This window comes from Camellia sinensis, chromosome 9, assembly GCF_055761805.1.
Source record: "Camellia sinensis isolate YWXY chromosome 9, ASM5576180v1, whole genome shotgun sequence".
Lineage (NCBI taxonomy): Eukaryota > Viridiplantae > Streptophyta > Magnoliopsida > Ericales > Theaceae > Camellia > Camellia sinensis.
This window is the reverse complement of record NC_138969.1, coordinates 156166361-156187657: the sequence shown is the minus strand read 5'-3', so window position 1 is coordinate 156187657 and position 21297 is coordinate 156166361. Positions and strand designations below refer to the sequence as shown.

The 21297-nt window shown below is 38.9% G+C and overlaps 2 protein-coding genes across 2 annotated transcripts in view; one reads left to right on the top strand and one right to left on the bottom strand.

Annotated features, from left to right (window-relative positions):
- Nucleotides 1-973: 973 nt before the first annotated feature.
- Nucleotides 974-6257, top strand: LOC114304608 (linoleate 13S-lipoxygenase 3-1, chloroplastic-like). Its single transcript, XM_082888746.1, has 9 exons — nucleotides 974-1375; nucleotides 1452-1717; nucleotides 2119-2356; nucleotides 2650-2982; nucleotides 3100-3182; nucleotides 3315-3422; nucleotides 3906-4207; nucleotides 5095-5361; nucleotides 5467-6257. The coding sequence occupies exons 1-9, from the start codon at nucleotides 1009-1011 to the stop codon at nucleotides 6221-6223; spliced, it is 2721 nt and encodes a 906-aa protein (XP_082744872.1). The 5' UTR covers nucleotides 974-1008; the 3' UTR covers nucleotides 6224-6257.
- Nucleotides 6258-7418: 1161 nt separating this feature from the next.
- LOC145799845 (uncharacterized) overlaps nucleotides 7419-21297 on the bottom strand; it is a 49409-nt gene continuing 35530 nt past the window's right edge. Inside the window, exons 4-12 of the mRNA XM_082889474.1 lie at nucleotides 14941-15226; nucleotides 14814-14843; nucleotides 14474-14724; nucleotides 14191-14397; nucleotides 14022-14111; nucleotides 13838-13924; nucleotides 13401-13742; nucleotides 13217-13300; nucleotides 7419-7487 (exon numbers count right to left, since the gene is read on the bottom strand). Coding sequence (XP_082745600.1) covers nucleotides 7419-7487; nucleotides 13217-13300; nucleotides 13401-13742; nucleotides 13838-13924; nucleotides 14022-14111; nucleotides 14191-14397; nucleotides 14474-14724; nucleotides 14814-14843; nucleotides 14941-15226 — 1446 coding nt within the window. The remainder of the gene's footprint in view (nucleotides 7488-13216; nucleotides 13301-13400; nucleotides 13743-13837; nucleotides 13925-14021; nucleotides 14112-14190; nucleotides 14398-14473; nucleotides 14725-14813; nucleotides 14844-14940; nucleotides 15227-21297) is intronic.

Here is a 21297-nt window from a genome sequence, read left to right as displayed (position 1 = left end):
TATATTTATTTTACCAAATTAATTTTTATTGTGTGTTTGAGATAAATTTAAACCAATACAATACACATGTAAATCATGCTATAAATATTATATATGATTTCTGGAATCTTTTATCATTTTAAAAATAACATGTGGCTTGAGATAAATTTAAACTAATACGATACACATGTAAATGACATTAGGTATAAGGGAGAAGTTATTGATAAATTTAAACTAGTACGATACGCATCATGTCCCGTATGAGGAAGAAGTTATCGGTTGGTCACTGGCACCACCACGTGGCGCTCCACATGCATTGTGATTGATGGAAGGGGTGAAACTCATAATCTTGTATTGGATAATTAGGGAATATGAAAAGGCATGGGAGTTTGTATTTGGCCTGAGGTATGGTCACGTGGTGCCCCAAATAATTTTCCCCTATAAGGGCACTTCAAAATGATGTCACTTTGAAATGAAATTTTATTTTGATCTTTTCTACCAAACAATGGATGATCCCAGATGGAGCTGGGTCAGTTGGCTTCCCATTCACCATCCTTCTAAATTTAGGCAGTTTAAAAAAAATGTATCAACATCCATCCTCTCAGACCATCAAAACCGCCCATTCTGTGGTGAATCAATTTGGGCCATTCATTTTTTATGAGTCGAATGAATGTTTACCCAACCCTATTATCTTCTTTTTTAATTTCTCAATCCACTTATAATACTTTAATTTCCTGTATTTCTATAAAATTCACCCTCAAATCCTTTCATTAGAAATCCATGCATACAATCGAAACCTAAAAGTCATTAGGAAGTCCTATTCTATTAAATAATGTTGCATGTTTGAAATGTCTAATCCATTTGATCAACTAATACATCAGACTAAGAGGCCCACTACTGTCACTGGTGGCACAAATGCATGTGCTTGTCTCTTATTTAACAACAGAACTCCATCATCTCTATAAATAGTCCCTTCATATAGAGATAGTGAGACAGATTGTATTATATTCTTTAGCAGAACTAATCACTATGAGTTCCTTCATAGTGAATGCACACTCTTTGACATCAAATTCTTCTCAGTTTCTTCTCGATGTCCGTTTAATCCAACAAAAAAACAACCTAATTTCCCCTTCCATTATATTTCAATCGCAGAAGAAAAGTTTATACCTGAGGAAGATTGTGAGGACCCCTGAGGCAGCTCTTGTTGAGGCACAGTCAATAAAAGTTGTGGAAGAAAAACCTTTGATGTTGAACATGAAAGCAACAGTGACTGTGAGGAACAGTAGGAAGGTTGGTATAATGGACATGATACTCAGTCGGTTCGATGGTTTCATTTACCCTGCAGCAGCAGAAAAAGGTGTTGTTCTACAGCTTATGAGCACTGAACTAGATCCAAGTAAGTAAACCTACTAACATCAAATTTTCCTTCTTTCTGTTCTGTTTAAAAAGCTAACATGTTTTTTGTACTGAAGAGACAATGGAGCCAAAGCTGAGCAAAGAAGCTGTATTAGACTTGTCGAAGAGCCTAAAAGTTGGAACGAAGCAGAACACTTACCAGGTTGAATTTAAGGTTGAGTCTGATTTTGGGGTGCCAGGAGCCATCACAGTGTATAACAAATATCCAAAGGAGTTCTTCTTGGTGAGCATCTCCTTTGAAAGGTTTGTTCATTTTGCCTGCAACTCTTGGGTTCAACCGGCAAATGTTCATTCCAACAAAAGGATCTTCTTCACTAACAAGGTAGAATCCAAGTGTCCATCATCCCATTGATCCATTAACCATGATAATATTTCTACTTTTAGTTTTTCAAAACATAAAATAAAATTATACTTCAATAAGTATCATTGAGTTATGAATTACAGAGCTATCATAAATTGGTGTTGCATACCAATTCATACAAGCAGCAAATAGCTCTTTCACGGAGTCTTAAAATGATAATCTTTCAGCGAGCACCACAGAAACAATGTAACTGTTCAATATTTTGGATGTACAACCATTTAAACTAAAAAGTTTTCAGTGGTTAGATTGCATCAGATGTGTATATACAATTCAAACATGTATCTAACATCAAAACAAATTCTCCACAAGAAATGATTCATTGGCTTAAAAAGTAAAGTTGTAACCTTTCTTGGATTTGACAGGCATATTTACCTTGTACAACACCATTGGGACTGAACAAGGTAAGAGCTAAGGAATTACAGGAATTGAGGGGTGATGGAAAGGGACTCAGGTTGCCGTCAGACAGAATATATGACTATGATATGTATAATGATCTAGGAAATCCAGATAAAGGAACTGAATATTCAAGACCAACACTTGGAGGTCAAGAGGACCCGCATCCCAGACGTTGCCGGACAGGACGTCCATCCACAAAAACTGGTGAGGATAACTCAAAGGTTCTATGGCTTTATATGGTTTAAACATCATGAACATCAAAACACTATCTTCTTCTCTTCTTCTTGTTTTTTACTTTTTTTCTTGGTTGGAACCATCTGTGTCAATAATATCTAAAGCTTTATCCAGGTGTTAAGCTCATGCAAAAATTTTCACATACTACACATTGGGCACGATCAACTAGTGCAATCTATCTATTTTCAGATTTCACAACAAATAGCAGAAACTGAACCTCAAATGCATAATGATATGATTATTTATCGTTTGGCATGTCACAGACGTGAATGCAGAAAACCCGGTGGAGGGATTCAAGTCCATATATGTGCCAAGAGATGAAGCATTGGAGGATCCTAAGCAGGAAGCACTCTTAGCAGGAAAGTTAAAAGGAACACTTCGTAATATAGTTCCTTCTTTAATAGCATACATCCATACTGAAAATGATGTTTTTAAGGAGTTTTCTGAGATTAACAGTCTATACAAAAGCCAACCAGTTCTTAAAAAGAAGTCCCAGGATAAATTTCTGAATAAACTTGTGTTGACAAAGGTTCTCGGTAATATTCAAGAGTTCTTAGAAGAAATTGTCAAGTTTAATCCTCCAAAGAGCTTCACCAGTAAGTGCTAAATTGAGTTTGCTTCTTCCAAATTCATTATCATAACAACTTTTATGTTTTCTTCCCTAAATTGGACATAATAAATTTTTGGGGAAAAAAACCTGTCTTTAAATTTAGGGGACACATCCTGGTTACGGGACGATGAATTCGGTCGACAAGCTGTGGCAGGAATAAACCCTTTGAACATAGAGAAGCTGAAGGTATGTAGAAGAAAGGATTTTCCTAATTCTGTTTTTTTGTTTTCTGTTTTCATTTTTGGAAAACACAAGGGTTTCTTTCTTTTCTTTTTCTTTTATAATAAATAAAATGTTCTATTTCAAATTTTCAAATAGGTGTTTCCACCAGTAAGCAAACTTGATCCCTCAGTCTATGGTCCACAAGAATCAGCACTGAGAGAAGAACATATTATTGGTCATCTCTGTGGAATGTCCATACAACAGGTATGACAAAGTCTTCTCTTTATTTGAATGAGAACAACATATTTTAGCTTCTATTATATGCATGTTAAATGTAAAAAAAAAAAAAATGGGCAAAAGGACATTCTTGTGGAAAACAACTACAAGGATAAAAACAGGGTTTAAAATTTCAAAAAAAAAGAAAAAAAAAAAAACTTGAACCATAATACCAATTCAGCCATGAAGCATGATCCTAACTTTACTATAACCCATTTTTTTAATTTTTATTTTAAATGAATTGACAAAAAAATTGAAGTATTTGCCAGTTCTGCTCCTCTTATCCAGAATTTTTCAAAAGGATAGGCAAACCATTCATGCACGTGACCACATCCTTTAGCATCTTATTTATAAATAACATTGCAACAAACTTCATAAATCAATCACATTTATTAAATCACGACATAAAATACTCACAACATTAAATGCTATTTTCTTGATGATCATCTTTCTTTTTCTTTGTTTTACCAGGCATTAGATGAGAACAAGCTGTTCATATTGGATTACCACGATATATATCTTCCATTTCTCAACAGAATAAATGCTCTTGATGATCGGAAAGCTTATGGAACCCGAACAATCTTCTTTTTGACCCCAAAAGGAACTTTAAAGCCTATTGCAATTGAGCTGAGTCTCCCGCAAATGGATTCAACTTCCCCATCGAAGCAAGTTCTCACCCCTCCAATTGATGCCACCACCAATTGGCTTTGGCAACTTGCCAAAGCCCATGTTAGTTCCAATGATTCCGGGGTTCACCAACTTGTTAATCACTGGTAAAAGGCAAACCGTTCCCAGGAATACTAAGTTTCATATTGGCCAAGTGTAGAGATACTGCATAGTTTTTATTTTTTGGTTCTAATTTTTTCTTACACTGTGTTTGGTTGGGAGATTTCAGAAGGAATTTAGAAAGGAAAAGGAAAAATATAGATGAAATATAATAAAATATACCTATATTTCACATATTTTTTCCCTTTTTCTTTTCAAATCTCTTTTCATATATTCAAACCAAACACAGACTTAGGCTATACCATGGGAATACAAGGGTTAACTCGCACAAAGCCACATATTCCCACCCCAGCCACCATTTTTATTTTTATTTTTATTTTTTTCTTTTAAAAAATATATATTGTTTGGGGTCAATTTTAGTTTACACACACACCAAAAAAAAAAAAAGAGGAAGAAGAAGAAGAAGAAGAAGACAAGGAAATAGTTTTCAAAATTCACTGAACTGTAAACGAGCCCATTTTTAAGTATTGTTTGTCACAAAGACCCTAGAATTGGAGAGAGGATGGCCTCAATAACAGCACAAAAAATTAGAGCCTATATGACATAAAGTTGAACTAGGCCTTGAAGAGGAGGTGCCCATTTTTTGTTTTTTTTTTTTGGATCAAGCATGGACCCAAAATTATGGTCTAGTCCAAGTAACTAGCAATTCAACTCTAGGGTTATAACTAATGCATTCATTGCCTTCTTCAACTCCTCAATTATGTTATTATCATTAGGTTGGGTCACGTCAAAGCTAATAACATCTACACAAATTATCAGGCTAGGTTTTAGCCCTTTGGGTCAAGCACATTCACAAGGACACAAATATGATTTTCCACTAAGCTTAGCCACTGAAACAAACTGATCATATAACTGATAATCCAACACTCAACAGGTTAAGAACCCATGCATGCATGGAACCATTCATAATAGCTGCTCACCGCCAGTTGAGTGTGATGCACCCTATCTTCAAGCTTCTTGATCCCCACATGCGATATACAATGAAGATAAATGCGATGGCTCGTGAGACACTCATTAATGCGGGAGGGTCCATTGAACACTTCTTTACCGCAGGCAAATATTGCATGGAGATTTCTTGCGCTGCCTACCGAGATTGCTGGCGCTTTGACCTCGAGGGCCTTCCAGCAGATCTAATAAGAAGGTTTTTTTTTTTTAATTTATCAAACTTTCTTTTTTTTTCTTCTCTGATTTGTAATAATTTATCAAATGATTAGTTAAACTAACAGACTAATTAAATTCTATACAGAGGGGTGGCAACACCAGACCCAACACAACCTCATGGACTAAGATTATTTATTGAGGACTACCCTTATGCAAATGATGGACTCCTTATCTGGTCTGCTATAGAAAATCTGGTTTCTGAGTATGTAAATTACTACTACCCAAAGGCAAATTTGATCCACACTGACATGGAGCTGCAGGCCTGGTACAATGAGTCCATTAATGTGGGCCATGCAGATGTTCGAGATGCTACTTGGTGGCCCACGCTGTCTACTCCACATGATCTAACCAAAATTCTCACCACCATCATATGGCTTGTATCTGCACAACATGCTGCACTCAACTTTGGGCAGTATCCCTATGGCGGTTATGTTCCAAACCGCTCACCACTAATGAGACGACTAGTGCCTCAACAAGAAGATCCTGACTGGGAAAATTTTGTAGCTGACCCACAAGGGTACTTCTTAACATCGTTGCCAAGTATGTTCCAAGCAACACAATTTATGGCTCTGCTTGAAATAATATCAACACATTCACCAGATGAGCAGTATATTGGAGAAAGACAAGACTGTTCAACTTGGTCAGATGATCCTCAAATTATAGAGGCATTCTATAGATTTTCAATGGAGATCAAAAAGATTGAAAAGAACATCGAAAAGAGAAATTCAGACCCAAGCCTCACAAATAGATGTGGTGCTGGAATTTCACCATATGAGCTGCTGATGCCAAGCTCAGGACCTGGGGTTACTTGTAAAGGGGTGCCTAATAGTATAACTGTGTGAGTAGCATAAATGAAGCATTATCTTATCTTCAGAAGTCACGACTATTTCATATAATTCGTTAGCATGGATATTGCAAATTCAATGACACTATACTTAAAAACAAAATAATTGAAGAAAAAGTATAAGGCCAGAATGCAGAAAAGATAAGTCTGCCAAAAGAGTAAATGGCAAGGCAGTGAAAACCCAATCCTACTAGAAATAAACAATAAACAGGACAAAGATCAAGAACCAAGACAACAAAAAAAATACAAGGCTTCAATTTGGGCTTTGAAACTGCCAAGGCATGGAGTCAAGGTAAACCAATGTTACCACGCTTACTTCAATGGAAAATACTGCAAACATTTGATCATCATCTATTCCTATGGTTCATTTAAAGAATTTCCATCTTTCATATGTAAAGCAAAAGCACAGTTCCAGAAAAAGACCATTCATAGAATATATTTTAACATATTTTTTTTCTGATAGGTAAAAGAAATCTGCTAGAAGTGTCGCCAATGTACATGCGTGTTTTCATTGTAAAACTAACACAATAATTTCATCTCCGCTGATACAACACTGCACCAAAACAAAAAAAATAAAAACAAAACAAAACAAAACAAAAGGATAGCAAGAAAGATAGAAGAAGACCAACACTGGCATTCTAGCCGTTGGCTGAAAGTACAGCGAGCTTAAAGCATAATGTGATTCGAGGTGGACACCAGCCCCGTGATCCGCCTAGTTAATCCATATCAGTTCCCATTTTTAACAGTATGGAATTGGCATTTAAACACATAAGACTAAATTGAGATGTACTTGATTTTTGTTGTTATTATTATTATATGAATATGCATATATATTTATTATTTTTTTCATTTTATGAAATTTATTTTTAGTGTAAATTATACCATGTCCCTATAATTTAAGCAAAGTGTTACTTTAATCTTCGTAATTTCAATTTGACAATTTGACCCTTACATTTTCAATTTTATTGCAATATGGTCCCTCCGTCATTCGTTATTAACATTATGAACGGAAGATGAAATCATGTGCAAAATTAGGAGGAGCAAAGTAGAATTCAAATGTCCCTATAGTTTTGCAAGTACTCTTTTTCCATTCCAAATTCTAACAAAAAGTGATGGACGGAGCATATTGCAACAAAATTGAAACAAAAACCAATGATTTATAGCATTATCCAATAACATATCATAAATATCAACTAGATGCATTTCACCAGCTTCCTAAATCTAATACACTCATCAACACAAAGAAAAAGAACATAGAAAAACTGAAATAATAATTTACAAGTCCAATTGAGACATAAAACACAAACTCTTTAAGACATTAAAGGAGTGATAAATGTAAGTTCATAAGCATGAAATATGGACTGAAATAACATTATAAGTGATGCCAAACCCCTGAAATGATCTACATAGAGCATGCTAGCAACTTGGACACTCAAAGCTAACAAGCTAGATTACATGGTAGCTATGCAAAACAATGCAAGCATGGCCAAATCAATGAAAAACAGAGCTTAAGCATGCTACAACAAGCCTAAAAGCTTCATGGAGTTGGGCCAAAATCATGCTAAAAGCACATGTTACAACATGATGCATGCTAAGGCCAAATCATGGGATTACAAGACAAGTGTATGAAACATACATGGCATGTCTAAACCAACTCAAAACAGAGGTGTATCATGGCAAAACAAAGCCTAATATATGCTGAAATGGAGCTAAAACAAGCTAGGTAAACATGCTACAACATAAGCCATTTATGCAAGCTTTAAAGACAACAAGGAGAGGGGATGACCCTCTCCTTTTCAGGACCTCAAAACCACCTCTCTAACACTGAAAATCCTCTGGATTTCAGTGGTAGAGAGGTCATGCAAAGACCAAAACAATGGCCAAAAGGTATGGCCTAAAACAAGGCCTAACAAGGCCTTGGGGGGGAGGGGGAGACAACCCCAAACTTCAAAGTGACCTTAAACAAAGTTCTAAAACACACAAAATCATAACTTTTATCAGTTATAGTCGAAGCTTAAAACAATAGGCAAGATAGGCTAAAAGCTTGTGCAAAAATGGGGAATAAAAAAGTATGTTCTCACTTTTGAAGAACCTCTCCAAGAACACTACCCCAGCACCTTCCTTGGATTAAAACCAGCCCAAGAACCCTAATAACAACTCCTTAGAGCCTCAGCAACCGAGGATGGTATAACACTAGTTGTTTGTGTGCAATAGTGTGAACAAAAGTCACTTTAGAGCACAAAACACACACACAAAGGCAAAGAGATGGAATTATAGAGATAGATAGATACAAACTTCCTAACCCTAATTCTCTGAACCTGGAGGAGAGAGGAGGGGCTCCTTCTTTATAGAGGTTCAAATCCTCAAGCTTCCAAGAGAAGTTAAACAAGAGACAAATCCCTCCATACACGTGTATGGAGGGGGGAAATGTGGATGCCAGCTGTGACAACTAGCACTACAAAAAAACTTGTTTTTTGCGACGGTAAACGGCCGTCGCAAATGCCCAGAAGCCCGTCGCTAATGTCTTTTGCGACGGTAATTTGGCTTTTTGCGACGGTAAGGGGGGGTCGCGACAGACGGGGTTGCAAAAGACCTTTGGCGACGGTATGTACCGTCGCCATTAGTTTCTGCGACGGTATGCCAAGTTTTTTGCGACGCCATTTTTCCCGTCGCAAATAATGGTGGAAAAATCACTTTTCGCGACGGCACGTAATTCCCGTCGCTAAAAGTGATTTTTTGAGACGGGAAAATTACCGTCGTTAAAGGCTCTGGCATCATATAAGTATTGGCGACGGCATGGTTTACCGTCGCTAAAGGTGTCCTGTACATTCAATAAGGCATCTTTTGCGACTGTGTTGGTACCGTCGCAAAAGCCTATTACTGGTTTTTGCGACGGGTTCTTCTCCCGTCTCAAAAAATAAAAAAAAAATAAAAAACCCTGTTGATAAATTAATAAAAAAATTAAAATAACCTGTATTAGATAAAAAATTGAAAAATTACAGAATAATATAAATACGTACATAAACAAAAATTGACAAATAATGAAAATTAATAATATTGTTCAATTCATAGCAATACAGAAATAAAAATTCAGAACAATAACGTCACATAATACATACATAATGTTGCTCCCAAATTTAAATAACATAAATCAAAATCAAAATCAAAATCAAAAGTTTTCGTCTTCATTCGTTCGTGGGTTACAAAAACAAAAATTAGTCATAATCTTGATACGCCCGCATTCCAGAAAAAAGCCAACTGCTACTCAGGAAATATCTGAAAAAAACAAGATAAAAATAATTAAAAACCATATAATGTGTTAATATTTTAATTATAGAAAAATATAAAAAAAAATTGATTACTATATAATTAGAAAGATAGTTTAGTAAATAATTTTGACAAACCGAAATCCGGCTCTAACTCCCAAACCGGGAACCCGATTCGAGCCCCGTCTTCTCCCACAAGTCTCTCGTGCCTAGGCGGTCGTGTGTGCCAAGTTTCGTGCTAAACCGACGCCGTTTGGTGATTTTGGGGCGTTAACGCCTCGAATTCAAGTTTCTTAAGGAAGTTGTTTACCTAAAGTGAAATCCGGCTCTAACTCCCAAACCGGGAAGCCGATTCGAGCCCCGTCTTCTCCCACAAGTCTCTCGTGCCTAGGCGGTCGTGTGTACCAAGTTTCGTGCTAAACCGACGCCGTTTGGTGATTTTGGGGCGTTAACGCCTCGAATTCAAGTTTCTTAAGGAAGTTGTTTGCCTAAAGTGAAATCCGACTCTAACTCCCAAGCCGGGAACCCGATTCGAGCCCCGTCTTCTCGCACAAGTCTCTCGTGCCTAGGCGGTCGTGTGTGCCAAGTTTCGTGCTAAACCGACGCCGTTTGGTGATTTTGGGGCGTTAACGCCTCGAATTCAAGTTTCTTAAGGAAGTTGTTTGCCTAAAGTGAAATCCGGCTCTAACTCCCAAGCCGGGAACCCGATTCGAGCCCCGTCTTCTCCCACAAGTCTCTCGTGCCTAGGCGGTCGTGTGTGCCAAGTTTCGTGCTAAACCGACGCCGTTTGGTGATTTTGGGGCGTTAACGCCTCGAATTCAAGTTTCTTAAGGAAGTTGTTTACCTAAAGTGAAATCCGGCTCTAACTCCCAAACCGGGAAGCCGATTCGAGCCCCGTCTTCTCCCACAAGTCTCTCGTGCCTAGGCGGTCGTGTGTGCCAAGTTTCGTGCTAAACCGACGCCGTTTGGTGATTTTGGGGCGTTAACGCCTCGAATTCAAGTTTCTTAAGGAAGTTGTTTACCTAAAGTGAAATCCGGCTCTAACTCCCAAACCGGGAAGCCGATTCGAGCCCCGTCTTCTCCCACATGTCTCTCGTGCCTAGGCGGTCGTGTGTGCCAAGTTTCGTGCTAAACCGACGCCGTTTGGTGATTTTGGGGCGTTAACGCCTCGAATTCAAGTTTCTTAAGGAAGTTGTTTACCTAAAGTGAAATCCGGCTCTAACTCCCAAACCGGGAAGCCGATTCGAGCCTCGTCTTCTCCCACAAGTCTCTCGTGCCTAGGCGGTCGTGTGTGCCAAGTTTCGTGCTAAACCGACGCCGTTTGGTGATTTTGGGGCGTTAACGCCTCGAATTCAAGTTTCTTAAGGAAGTTGTTTGCCTAAAGTGAAATCCGACTCTAACTCCCAAGCCGGGAACCCGATTCGAGCCTCGTCTTCTCGCACAAATCTCTCGTGCCTAGGCGGTCGTGTGTGCCAAGTTTCGTGCTAAACCGACGCCGTTTGGTGATTTTGGGGCGTTAACGCCTCGAATTCAAGTTTCTTAAGGAAGTTGTTTGCCTAAAGTGAAATCCAGCTCTAACTCCCAAGCCGGGAACCCGATTCGAGCCCCGTCTTCTCCCACAAGTCTCTCGTGCCTAGGCGGTCGTGTGTGCCAAGTTTCGTGCTAAACCGACGCCGTTTGGTGATTTTGGGGCGTTAACGCCTCGAATTCAAGTTTCTCAAGGAAGTTGTTTACCTAAAGTGAAATCCGGCTCTAACTCCCAAACCGGGAACCCGATTCGAGCCCCGTCTTCTCCCACAAGTCTCTCGTGCCTAGGCGGTCGTGTGTGCCAAGTTTCGTGCTAAACCGACGCCGTTTGGTGATTTTGGGGCGTTAACGCCTCGAATTCAAGTTTCTTAAGGAAGTTGTTTACCTAAAGTGAAATCCGGCTCTAACTCCCAAACCGGGAAGCCGATTCGAGCCCCGTCTTCTCCCACATGTCTCTCGTGCCTAGGCGGTCGTGTGTGCCAAGTTTCGTGCTAAACCGACGCCGTTTGGTGATTTTGGGGCGTTAACGCCTCGAATTCAAGTTTCTTAAGGAAGTTGTTTGCCTAAAGTGAAATCCGGCTCTAACTCCCAAGCCGGGAACCCGATTCGAGCCCCGTCTTCTCCCACAAGTCTCTCGTGCCTAGGCGGTCGTGTGTGCCAAGTTTCGTGCTAAACCGACGCCGTTTGGTGATTTTGGGGCGTTAACGCCTTGAATTCAAGTTTCTTAAGGAAGTTGTTTGCCTAAAGTGAAATCCGGCTCTAACTCCCAAGCCGGGAACCCGATTCGAGCCCCGTCTTCTCCCACAAGTCTCTCGTGCCTAGGCGGTCGTGTGTGCCAAGTTTCGTGCTAAACCGACGCCGTTTGGTGATTTTGGGGCGTTAACGCCTCGAACTCAAGTTTCTTAAGGAAGTTGTTTGCCTAAAGTGAAATCCGGCTCTAACTCCCAAGCCGGGAACCCGATTCGAGCCCCGTCTTCTCCCACAAGTCTCTCGTGCCTAGGCGGTCGTGTGTGCCAAGTTTCGTGCTAAACCGACGTCGTTTGGTGATTTTGGGGCGTTAACGCCTCGAATTCAAGTTTCTTAAGGAAGTTGTTTGCCTAAAGTGAAATCCGGCTCTAACTCCCAAGCCGGGAACCCGATTCGAGCCCCGTCTTCTCCCACAAGTCTCTCGTGCCTAGGCGGTCGTGTGTGCCAAGTTTCGTGCTAAACCGACGCCGTTTGGTGATTTTGGGGCGTTAACGCCTCGAACTCAAGTTTCTTAAGGAAGTTGTTTGCCTAAAGTGAAATCCGGCTCTAACTCCCAAGCCGGGAACCCGATTCGAGCCCCGTCTTCTCCCACAAGTCTCTCGTGCCTAGGCGGTCGTGTGTGCCAAGTTTCGTGCTAAACCGACGCCGTTTGGTGATTTTGGGGCGTTAACGCCTCGAATTCAAGTTTCTTAAGGAAGTTGTTTGCCTAAAGTGAAATCCGACTCTAACTCCCAAGCCGGGAACCCGATTCGAGCCCCGTCTTCTCCCACAAGTCTCTCGTGCCTAGGCGGTCGTGTGTGCCAAGTTTCGTGCTAAACCGACGCCGTTTGGTGATTTTGGGGCGTTAACGCCTCGAATTCAAGTTTCTTAAGGAAGTTGTTTGCCTAAAGTGAAATCCGGCTCTAACTCCCAAGCCGGGAACCCGATTCGAGCCCCGTCTTCTCCCACAAGTCTCTCGTGCCTAGGCGGTCGTGTGTGCCAAGTTTCGTGCTAAACCGACGCCGTTTGCTGATTTTGGGGCGTTAACGCCTCGAATTCAAGTTTCTTAAGGAAGTTGTTTACCTAAAGTGAAATCCGGCTCTAACTCCCAAACCGGGAAGCCGATTCGAGCCCCGTCTTCTCCCACAAGTCTCTCGTGCCTAGGCGGTCGTGTGTGCCAAGTTTCGTGCTAAACCGACGCCGTTTGCTGATTTTGGGTCGTTAACGCCTCGAATTCAAGTTTCTTAAGGAAGTTGTTTACCTAAAGTGAAATCCGGCTCTAACTCCCAAACCGGGAACCCGATTCGAGCCCCGTCTTCTCCCACAAGTCTCTCGTGCCTAGGCGGTCGTGTGTGCCAAGTTTTGTCCTAAACCGACGCCGTTTGCTGATTTTGGGGCGTTAACGCCTCGAATTCAAGTTTCTGAAACACAAAGATGTATTTTAGCTTAGAATGCAAAGATAAATTGTATACCTGATCTTCTAGTGGTGGTGTATATGGATTCTCGTCTTCTGCAGATTCCCTAAATGCCCGGTGGCCACTCGATGCATCAGGAACCTATGTTAGTCAGTGCATAATGTGTTAATCATATTCGAATTTCATACATAATCTTGAGTGAAAATTGAACTATCAAACAATTGTGATGTTTATATGGAACCTGTCTGTTGGGATCCACACTCGCCCCCTGTGACACAAGGGCCATCATCTCAGCTCTCATCTGCTGCAAATGTGTAGAGAACTCTGCTCGCAGCTCCTCCCTCAACTCATCCCTTAGCTCAGCACGAACCTGCTGCGTGATCTGATCAATAGTCGATGGATGGGGTGTTGCCTGTGATGGCCCAGCACCATCCTTATACACCACTCTGCGAGGCACGATTCTCCCGTATGTGCGACAATATCCATGTCTGTCATGACCTATCAACTCATGGAAAATGGCATTCCTAGCCTCCAAAGTCCGACCATCCTCAGGTAGCATAGAGAGTTGACGCTTAAACTCATCCTGTATTGAATAAGACACACAAGTATACGCGAAATTAAGATGGTTGACACACAAAAAATAAACTTTAAATACAATCAAAGGTGTTTGGAAACTACCAAGGTCTGGATAACCTCTGGGTCATCTACTCTACGTGTCATAAGCCAAACATTCATCTTATCAGTAGACTCCCCCTTACTGGTCATCTAAATTTTTTTTTAGAAATATGAAAATTAGAATCCAAATAATTTGCAAATATACAATGTTTATTTATATAGAAAAATAAAACAATAAAATGTAAACCTCATGCCGTATCTGAGAGAAAGTAGTACGCCCTGTGGTATGAGCTATGCCGTGAGCTCGCCGATTTTTAGCGTTCCTACTTGCAATTTTCTATAACAAGTTCAACAAATGTAAGTATGTAAATATGATTTGTATGTTTACATATCATAAATATAACGTAATTGTATACCTCAGCATCGGAAGTACGCCAATACTCTACAAGTTGTTCCCACTGGCTTGGCACAACGTTCATAGGAACATCATCCTTCAGATTAGGATCAGAGCTTCTAGGCTTGAAATACTTAGCCTTAAGCTTGTTCTTGTGATCCTTCCATATGCTGTTGCAGTTTTTCATGCAGATTGGCTTGTACTCCTCTGGACATATATTCAAATTGTCCTATAAAACACAAAGTTTAAGGCTAAGTATAACACAAATTTGGAATTCGAATTTGTGGACAAAAATATACTTTTACCTTCACATCCTTCCAGATAGCATCAACAATATCATCAGGCACACTGTTCCAGTCAACAAAAGTAAGAGGAACAATGTTACCATTCCGAACAATAATGCCAAGTTGAGTAGTTAACTTGGCCACGTTATCTCCTATTGGGCAGTAATTTCCATCAAATTGTATGTGCAGCTTTTTACCAGTACCCCACTCTTTAATGCCCTTGGCACATCCTCTACCACGCCTAGTCGAGGTCGATGAAGAACTAACATGACCTGCGATATACAATAATAATAAACAATATGCAATGGTAACAACCAAATGCAAATTTAAATAATGTGAATACAAATCATATCAAATAAACCTGATGTGGGCTGTGAAGAAGTCGAAGGGTCTGCAAAATACAATGAGAATAAACAAGTTATATATAATGAGCATAAATAAATGTATGTGTAAATAATTTTCATGCAACTCAAAGCAAATTTAAATACCTGCGGATGGCTCATAAGCTGATGATGATAGCTGCTGTGGTGCCATTGATGGTGGACGCACCGATGGTAGGCGTGGAGGCCGAGTACATGGTAGCTGCTGTGGTGCCACTGATGGTGGTCGATACGGTGGTAATGGCCCCTCAGATGCTGGTGGCACTAATGGCCCCTCCGATGCTGGCCGATGTGATGCCTCCTCTAATGGTGGTGCTACTGATGTCCTGTTATGTAGCACATCAGACATCATGCGCGGGGGATGATCAGGCTTCCTCTTCCTTCCCATAATAATCTTCAAGCAATATAACATTAATTGACATTAGAAACATAGACAATGGTTTGTCATCAACTATAATATGACATGATTTGAACTAATACAATTACAAAGACAAAGTAAATTAAGAAATTGATGATTAACTACAACCTTGGCCTTAATTGAATTACTAATGTTGATTACATATCAGCCTATTTGAACATCAACTGTTTCCCCTTCTGCGGCTTCCCTCACCCAACCAACTTCTTCATCACGAAGCATTATATTTTCTTCCAATTGTTGGCTCATGTATGGCTCGATTTGTGGATCAGTTGAACTCATATCAAATAAACCTCTTTGAGACATCTTCACCACGACTTGCCAGTCTGGTTGTAACGGGTCTGCAACATACCAAACTTGCTCTGCTTGGGACGCCAAGATGAAAGGTTCATTGGTAATTCGATCATCTCGGTACAACAAATGATTGAAGTTCACCAACGTGAAATTGAAGACATCTTCTTTCTTTCCGTGAATGTTGTCAATCCAATCACACTTAAACAACACATGTTTCTTCTCATTGGAATATCGAATCTCAACAATATCTGTCAATTGTCCATAATAGTACACAGACCCCAGACGAGGATTCTTGTCTTTTCGACTAGCATAACTTATGGTATCTGCCTTCAAAGCTACACCACAATTTTGTGTGGCTCGACGATCATCCATGGCCTTTACTCGATACCGAAACCCATTCAGTATATACCCGTTGAACCTCCTTGCCAGGTTATGAGGACCATTTGCCAATAGAATAAGCTCTTCAGAAAGTATGACATCAGTAGTCCTTCGCAAAGTTTGGACCTATTTAACACGAAATGTAAAATTTAAAATGTAGATCGACTTAAGTAACTAGAATCTATAGAGTTAAATACATACATGTTCCTTGAACCAAATGTGAAAAGTTTCAAAATGTTCACGCCGAAGTTGATGATCGTCGACACGAGGCATTTTGAGCTTAAGTACTTCAAGGTGTTTGCTGTGTAGATTGAAATTTTAGCCATACAAAAATTTTAGTTGAAAATTCAATAAACATAATAAAATATTGAGTGAGTGACTTAACCTACTTTATGAATGGTTGAACCGCGCTTGTATTGCATAAGATGTACCGATGAGCTTGTACCCAAGAAGTATTATCAAGATAAAAGCTTGTGTTTTCACCAGTAGCATGACCCAAATTATCAGCACCACTATAGTTCCTCACGGGTCGACTAGATTTGGTTTCCACATCACTGAGATATTGTGCACAAAAATTTATGCATTCTTCCATAAGATATCGTTTAGCAATTGATCCTTCAGGACGAGCTCTATTACGCACGTATTGCTTCAAAGTATGAAGATACCTCTCAATTGGATACATCCATCGAAACTGAATCGCTCCACCCAATAACGCTTCATCAGCTAGATGTATAGGCAAGTGCTCCATTATATCAAAAAAACTCGGAGGAAATATTTTCTCTAGATGACAAAGTGTTACAGCGATACGATCTTTAATGTATTGCAAATCCGTCGCACGATTCACTTTCGAACACAATTGTCTAAAGAAATTGCTCAATTCAATCAAGGGTTCAATTACATTCTTCGGTAACGATCTGCGAATAGCCAATGGAATAAGTTGTTGCATCAGAATATGACTATCGTGGCTCTTAAGACCCCCAATGCTTCTATCATGTAAGCGCACACGACGTGATATATTGGATGAATACCCGTCGGGAACTCTTACTTCCTTCAACACTTTCAAGAACAAATCTTTCTCATCCTTGGTCATCGTGAATTGTGCTGGTGGTAAATAGGCTTTATTCGACCCTCTTAACTGCAAATGTAGGGGTTTTCTAATATTCATATCTTGTAAATCACGCCGAGCATTAACACCATCCTTCGATTTTCCTGCAACCCCTAATATTGTCCACAACACATTGTCACAAACATTCTTCTCTATATGCATCACATCGAGGTTGTGTCTTATTAGATTGTGCTCCCAATATGGCAATTCATAAAAGATACTCTTTTTCTTCCAACTATGGGTGCGATGTCCAGCTTTCTCCTTCTCTACCTGTCTCCTATGCCTCTCCTTAAGGTCATCCCTATTGTATTGGGTTAAAATACCCTCAGATTCTAATTGTAGCAACATCTCAGTTCCAGACAACAATTTTGGTTTGAGTCTGACTTCCCGACTACCATCAAATGATACTTTATCCTTCCGGAATTTATGGCCAGTAGGTAAAAATCTGCGATGACCCAAGTATGATTGTTTCCTACTATGCTTCAACCAACACGATGTAGTTTCCTTATTGCAACAAGGACATGCATATTCTCCTTTAGTGCTCCATCCTGACAAGTTTGCGTATGCAGGAAAATCACTAATTGTCCACAGTAAAGCTGCATGCATTTGAAACATTTGATTTGTTGATGCATCAAATGTTGACACACCCTCATTCCATAGTTCTTTCAACTCCTCAATCAACGGTTGCATATAAACATCAATCTTGTCACCAGGTCCTTTCGGGCCGTCAATAAGCACAGATAAAATTAGAAATGGTTGCTTCATGCACATCCATGGCGGCAAGTTGTATGGAATGAGCACAACAGGCCAAGTGCTATGAACTATGTTCATCGTCCTGAATGGGTTAAAACCATCAGATGCTAAGCCAAGCCTTACACTTCGGCAATCATTACTAAAGTCAATATTCCGACGGTCAAAATCTTTCCATGCAAGGGAGTCAGCAGGATGCCTGAAGACACCATCATCAGTTCGTTCCTCTGCATGCCATCTCATTAACTTGGCCGTCTTGGATGACATAAACAACCTCTGCAACCTTGACTTTAAAGGAAAATACCTCATCTGTTTTGCAGCTACTTGTTTGCCACCTGTGTTAGGACCATTTGAACCACCATCACCATTTGATTTCCATCTAGAACTGTTGCATATGACACATTTATCAAGATTGGCGTCCTCGTTTCGAAACAACATGCAACTGTTGGGACATGCATCCCACGTCTCATACGTGAAGCCCAAATCTGTTGTGACCTTTTGAGCTTTATAATATGAGTCCGGGAGTTTCACACCCAACGGAAACGCCTCATTCAATAACTCAAGCAACATGTCAACAGACTTGTCCGTCCACTGATTAAGCACCTTCAAATGTAGAAGTCGAACAATGAATGACAAAGATGTGAACTTCTGACAACCCGGATACAATTCACTTTGTGCATCTTGAAGAAGTTTGAAATACTTTGCAGTCTCTGCATTTGGACCGAGCTGGGGTTCAGATGCACGGGGATCAGGCCCCTGTGGTTCATCACCCTCAACACTTGTACCGACATGTGGATTTCCCATAGCCCCTTGTATCATTCCAATCATATCATCTCCAATGTCTAAATTAGCTAATGTTTCATTCTCTCGATTACTATGCAGAGATATGTAAGATTCCCCATGATTAATCCAATGTTTGTATTTTTTAAAAAAACCATTCAAAATCAGATGCTCCCGTACACCATCTCGTACAAAATAGTATCGATTCTCACACTTCCTACACGGACAACTGATCATCGAACCTTCAACCCTATTGGTGTAGGCAAACACAAGGAATTCATCAATCCCATTAATGTATTCACTCGACATCCTATTTGGCAAATCAATCCAACTCTTATCCATCATCTGTACACATCCACAAGAATATCTCACCAAAGTAACTCTAAATATAATACCTACACATAAATATTCACTCGACATCCTATTTGGCAAATTAACGAAATGTCTAAAATTCCTATTTAAGAGCATATGATTTGGAAAAAATAAAAAAATAAAAAACTTGAAGAATTGAATGGTAAAATTGATAATTTATGGATGAAATAGAAAAAAAAAAATTGATAATTTAAACTTAAAGGATTAGAGCATATGATTAGAGCATATGATTTTGACAAACTATTTCTAATTAGAGCATATGATTTTGACAAACTATTTCTAATTAGACAAACTATATATATATATATGCATATAATTTTTACTGATTTTGACAAACTATTTCTAATTAGAGCATATGATTTGGAAAAAATAAAAAAATAAAAAACTTGAAGGATTGAATGGTAAAATTGATAATTTATGGATGAAATAGAAAAAAAAAATGATAATTTAAACTTAAAGGATTAGAGCATATGATTAGAGCATATGATTTTGACAAACTATTTCTAATTAGAGCATATGATTTTGACAAACTATTTCTAATTAGACAAACTATATATATATGCATATAATTTTTACTGATTTTGACAAACTATTTCTAATTAGAGCATATGATTTGGAAAAAATAAAAAAATAAAAAACTTGAAGGATTGAATGGTAAAATTGATAATTTATGGATGAAATAGAAAAAAAAAAATGATAATTTAAACTTAAAGGATTAGAGCATATGATTAGAGCATATGATTTTGACAAACTATTTCTAATTAGAGCATATGATTTTGACAAACTATTTCTAATTAGACAAACTATATATATATGCATATAATTTTTACTGATTTTGACAAACTATTTCTAATTAGAGCATATGATTTGGAAAAAATAAAAAAATAAAAAACTTGAACGATTGAATGGTAAAATTGATAATTTATGGATGAAATAGAAAAAAAAAATGATAATAGTTGAAGAGATATAAATGAAAACAACCATAAAAATAATTAAAAAAACTTAAAAACACTAATTGATAATAATTGATAATAATTGATAAATGTTGATAATAATTAAAAAATAAACAGTTTTATATATATATATATATATAGACAGATTTATTAATAACCATGAGACAAATCTGTTATATATAGACAGATTTCAGATTTATATACATATATATAGACAGATTTATTAATTAAAGTATGTTCTTAATTAAAGTATGTTATTAATAAACAGATTTATATACATATATATAGACAGATTTATATATATATATAGACAGATTTATATATATATATATATAACAGATTTATATATATAGATTTCAGATAAACAGATTTATATATATATATAGACAGATTTCAGATTTATATATATATATATAGATTTATATACATTTCAGATTTATATATATATATATAGATTTATATACATTTCAGATTTATATATATATATATAGATTTATATAGATTTATATACATTGCATATATATATATATAGACAGATTCATATATATATATACACAGACCGAGAGAGAGAGAGAGAGAGAGAGAGAGAGAGAGAGCATACGCAGAGGGAGAGAGGGTCGTCGCCGGAGCACCACTCTTGTCGCCGGAGCCGTCGCCGCCGCACCACCGCTGTCTTCCTCGTAGGCCGTTTGGGAAATTTGGGGGTGAAGTTAGGGATTTGGTGAGGAGGATCGAGCGGGAGGCAGAAGGAAAAAGGGAGGGTTTTTTTTTTGGACTTTTTGCGACGGTATGATGTACACCGTCGCAAATAGAACGAAAAACGGTGCCGTTTGCATTAATCCTTTTTTGCGACGGAAATTTGCCGTCGCAAATGACATATGCCGTCTCAAAAAAAAGGTTTTTTGCGACGGTTTTATTTACCGTCGCTAATACTTCCCCATTTCCGACGCCTCCGCTTAGTTTCATTACCGACGGGTCAGTACCGTCGCTAAAGGCTATTATTTGCGACAGTAGAAGTTACCGTCGCAAAAAACGGTTTTTTGCGACGGGGGGCGCGGCGTCGCTAAAAACCCCGTCTTTTTTGCTATATTTTCCTGTAGTGTAGCATAAAATATTTACCAAATGCAGATGGAAAGGGGTCGGCTGGAAAATATGGCTGATTGACCAACAAAAATGGCCGGCCGACCAAAAACATTGCCGATCGACCAAAATATTTGGCCGGTTGCAAGAAAAGAGGGCTGGTGGCCTCAAGCCAAGGCCGGTGAGATGTGGGGATGGCCAATAAGCCATTTCCTGCCCTCAGAAGTAAAAACACAAGTGTTTGGTATACAACCAAGCACAAAACAAACAAGTCGAGAGGTCTTGAGGTAAGGCGCGCAACGAAAGCCTCCGAGAACTCAAGGCGAACACGAACATGG

What these genes read in the sequence shown, in the direction of transcription:
- LOC114304608 (XM_082888746.1), top strand. Translation starts at nt 1,009, where the DNA reads ATGAGTTCCTTCATAGTGAATGCACACTCTTTGACATCAAATTCTTCT. An exon ending in ACGTCCATCCACAAAAACTG is followed by an intron (nt 2,357 to 2,649) that starts GTGAGGATAACT and finishes GGCATGTCACAG; the next exon opens with ACGTGAATGCAGAAAACCCG. An exon ending in CACCAACTTGTTAATCACTG is followed by an intron (nt 4,208 to 5,094) that starts GTAAAAGGCAAA and finishes AACACTCAACAG; the next exon opens with GTTAAGAACCCATGCATGCA.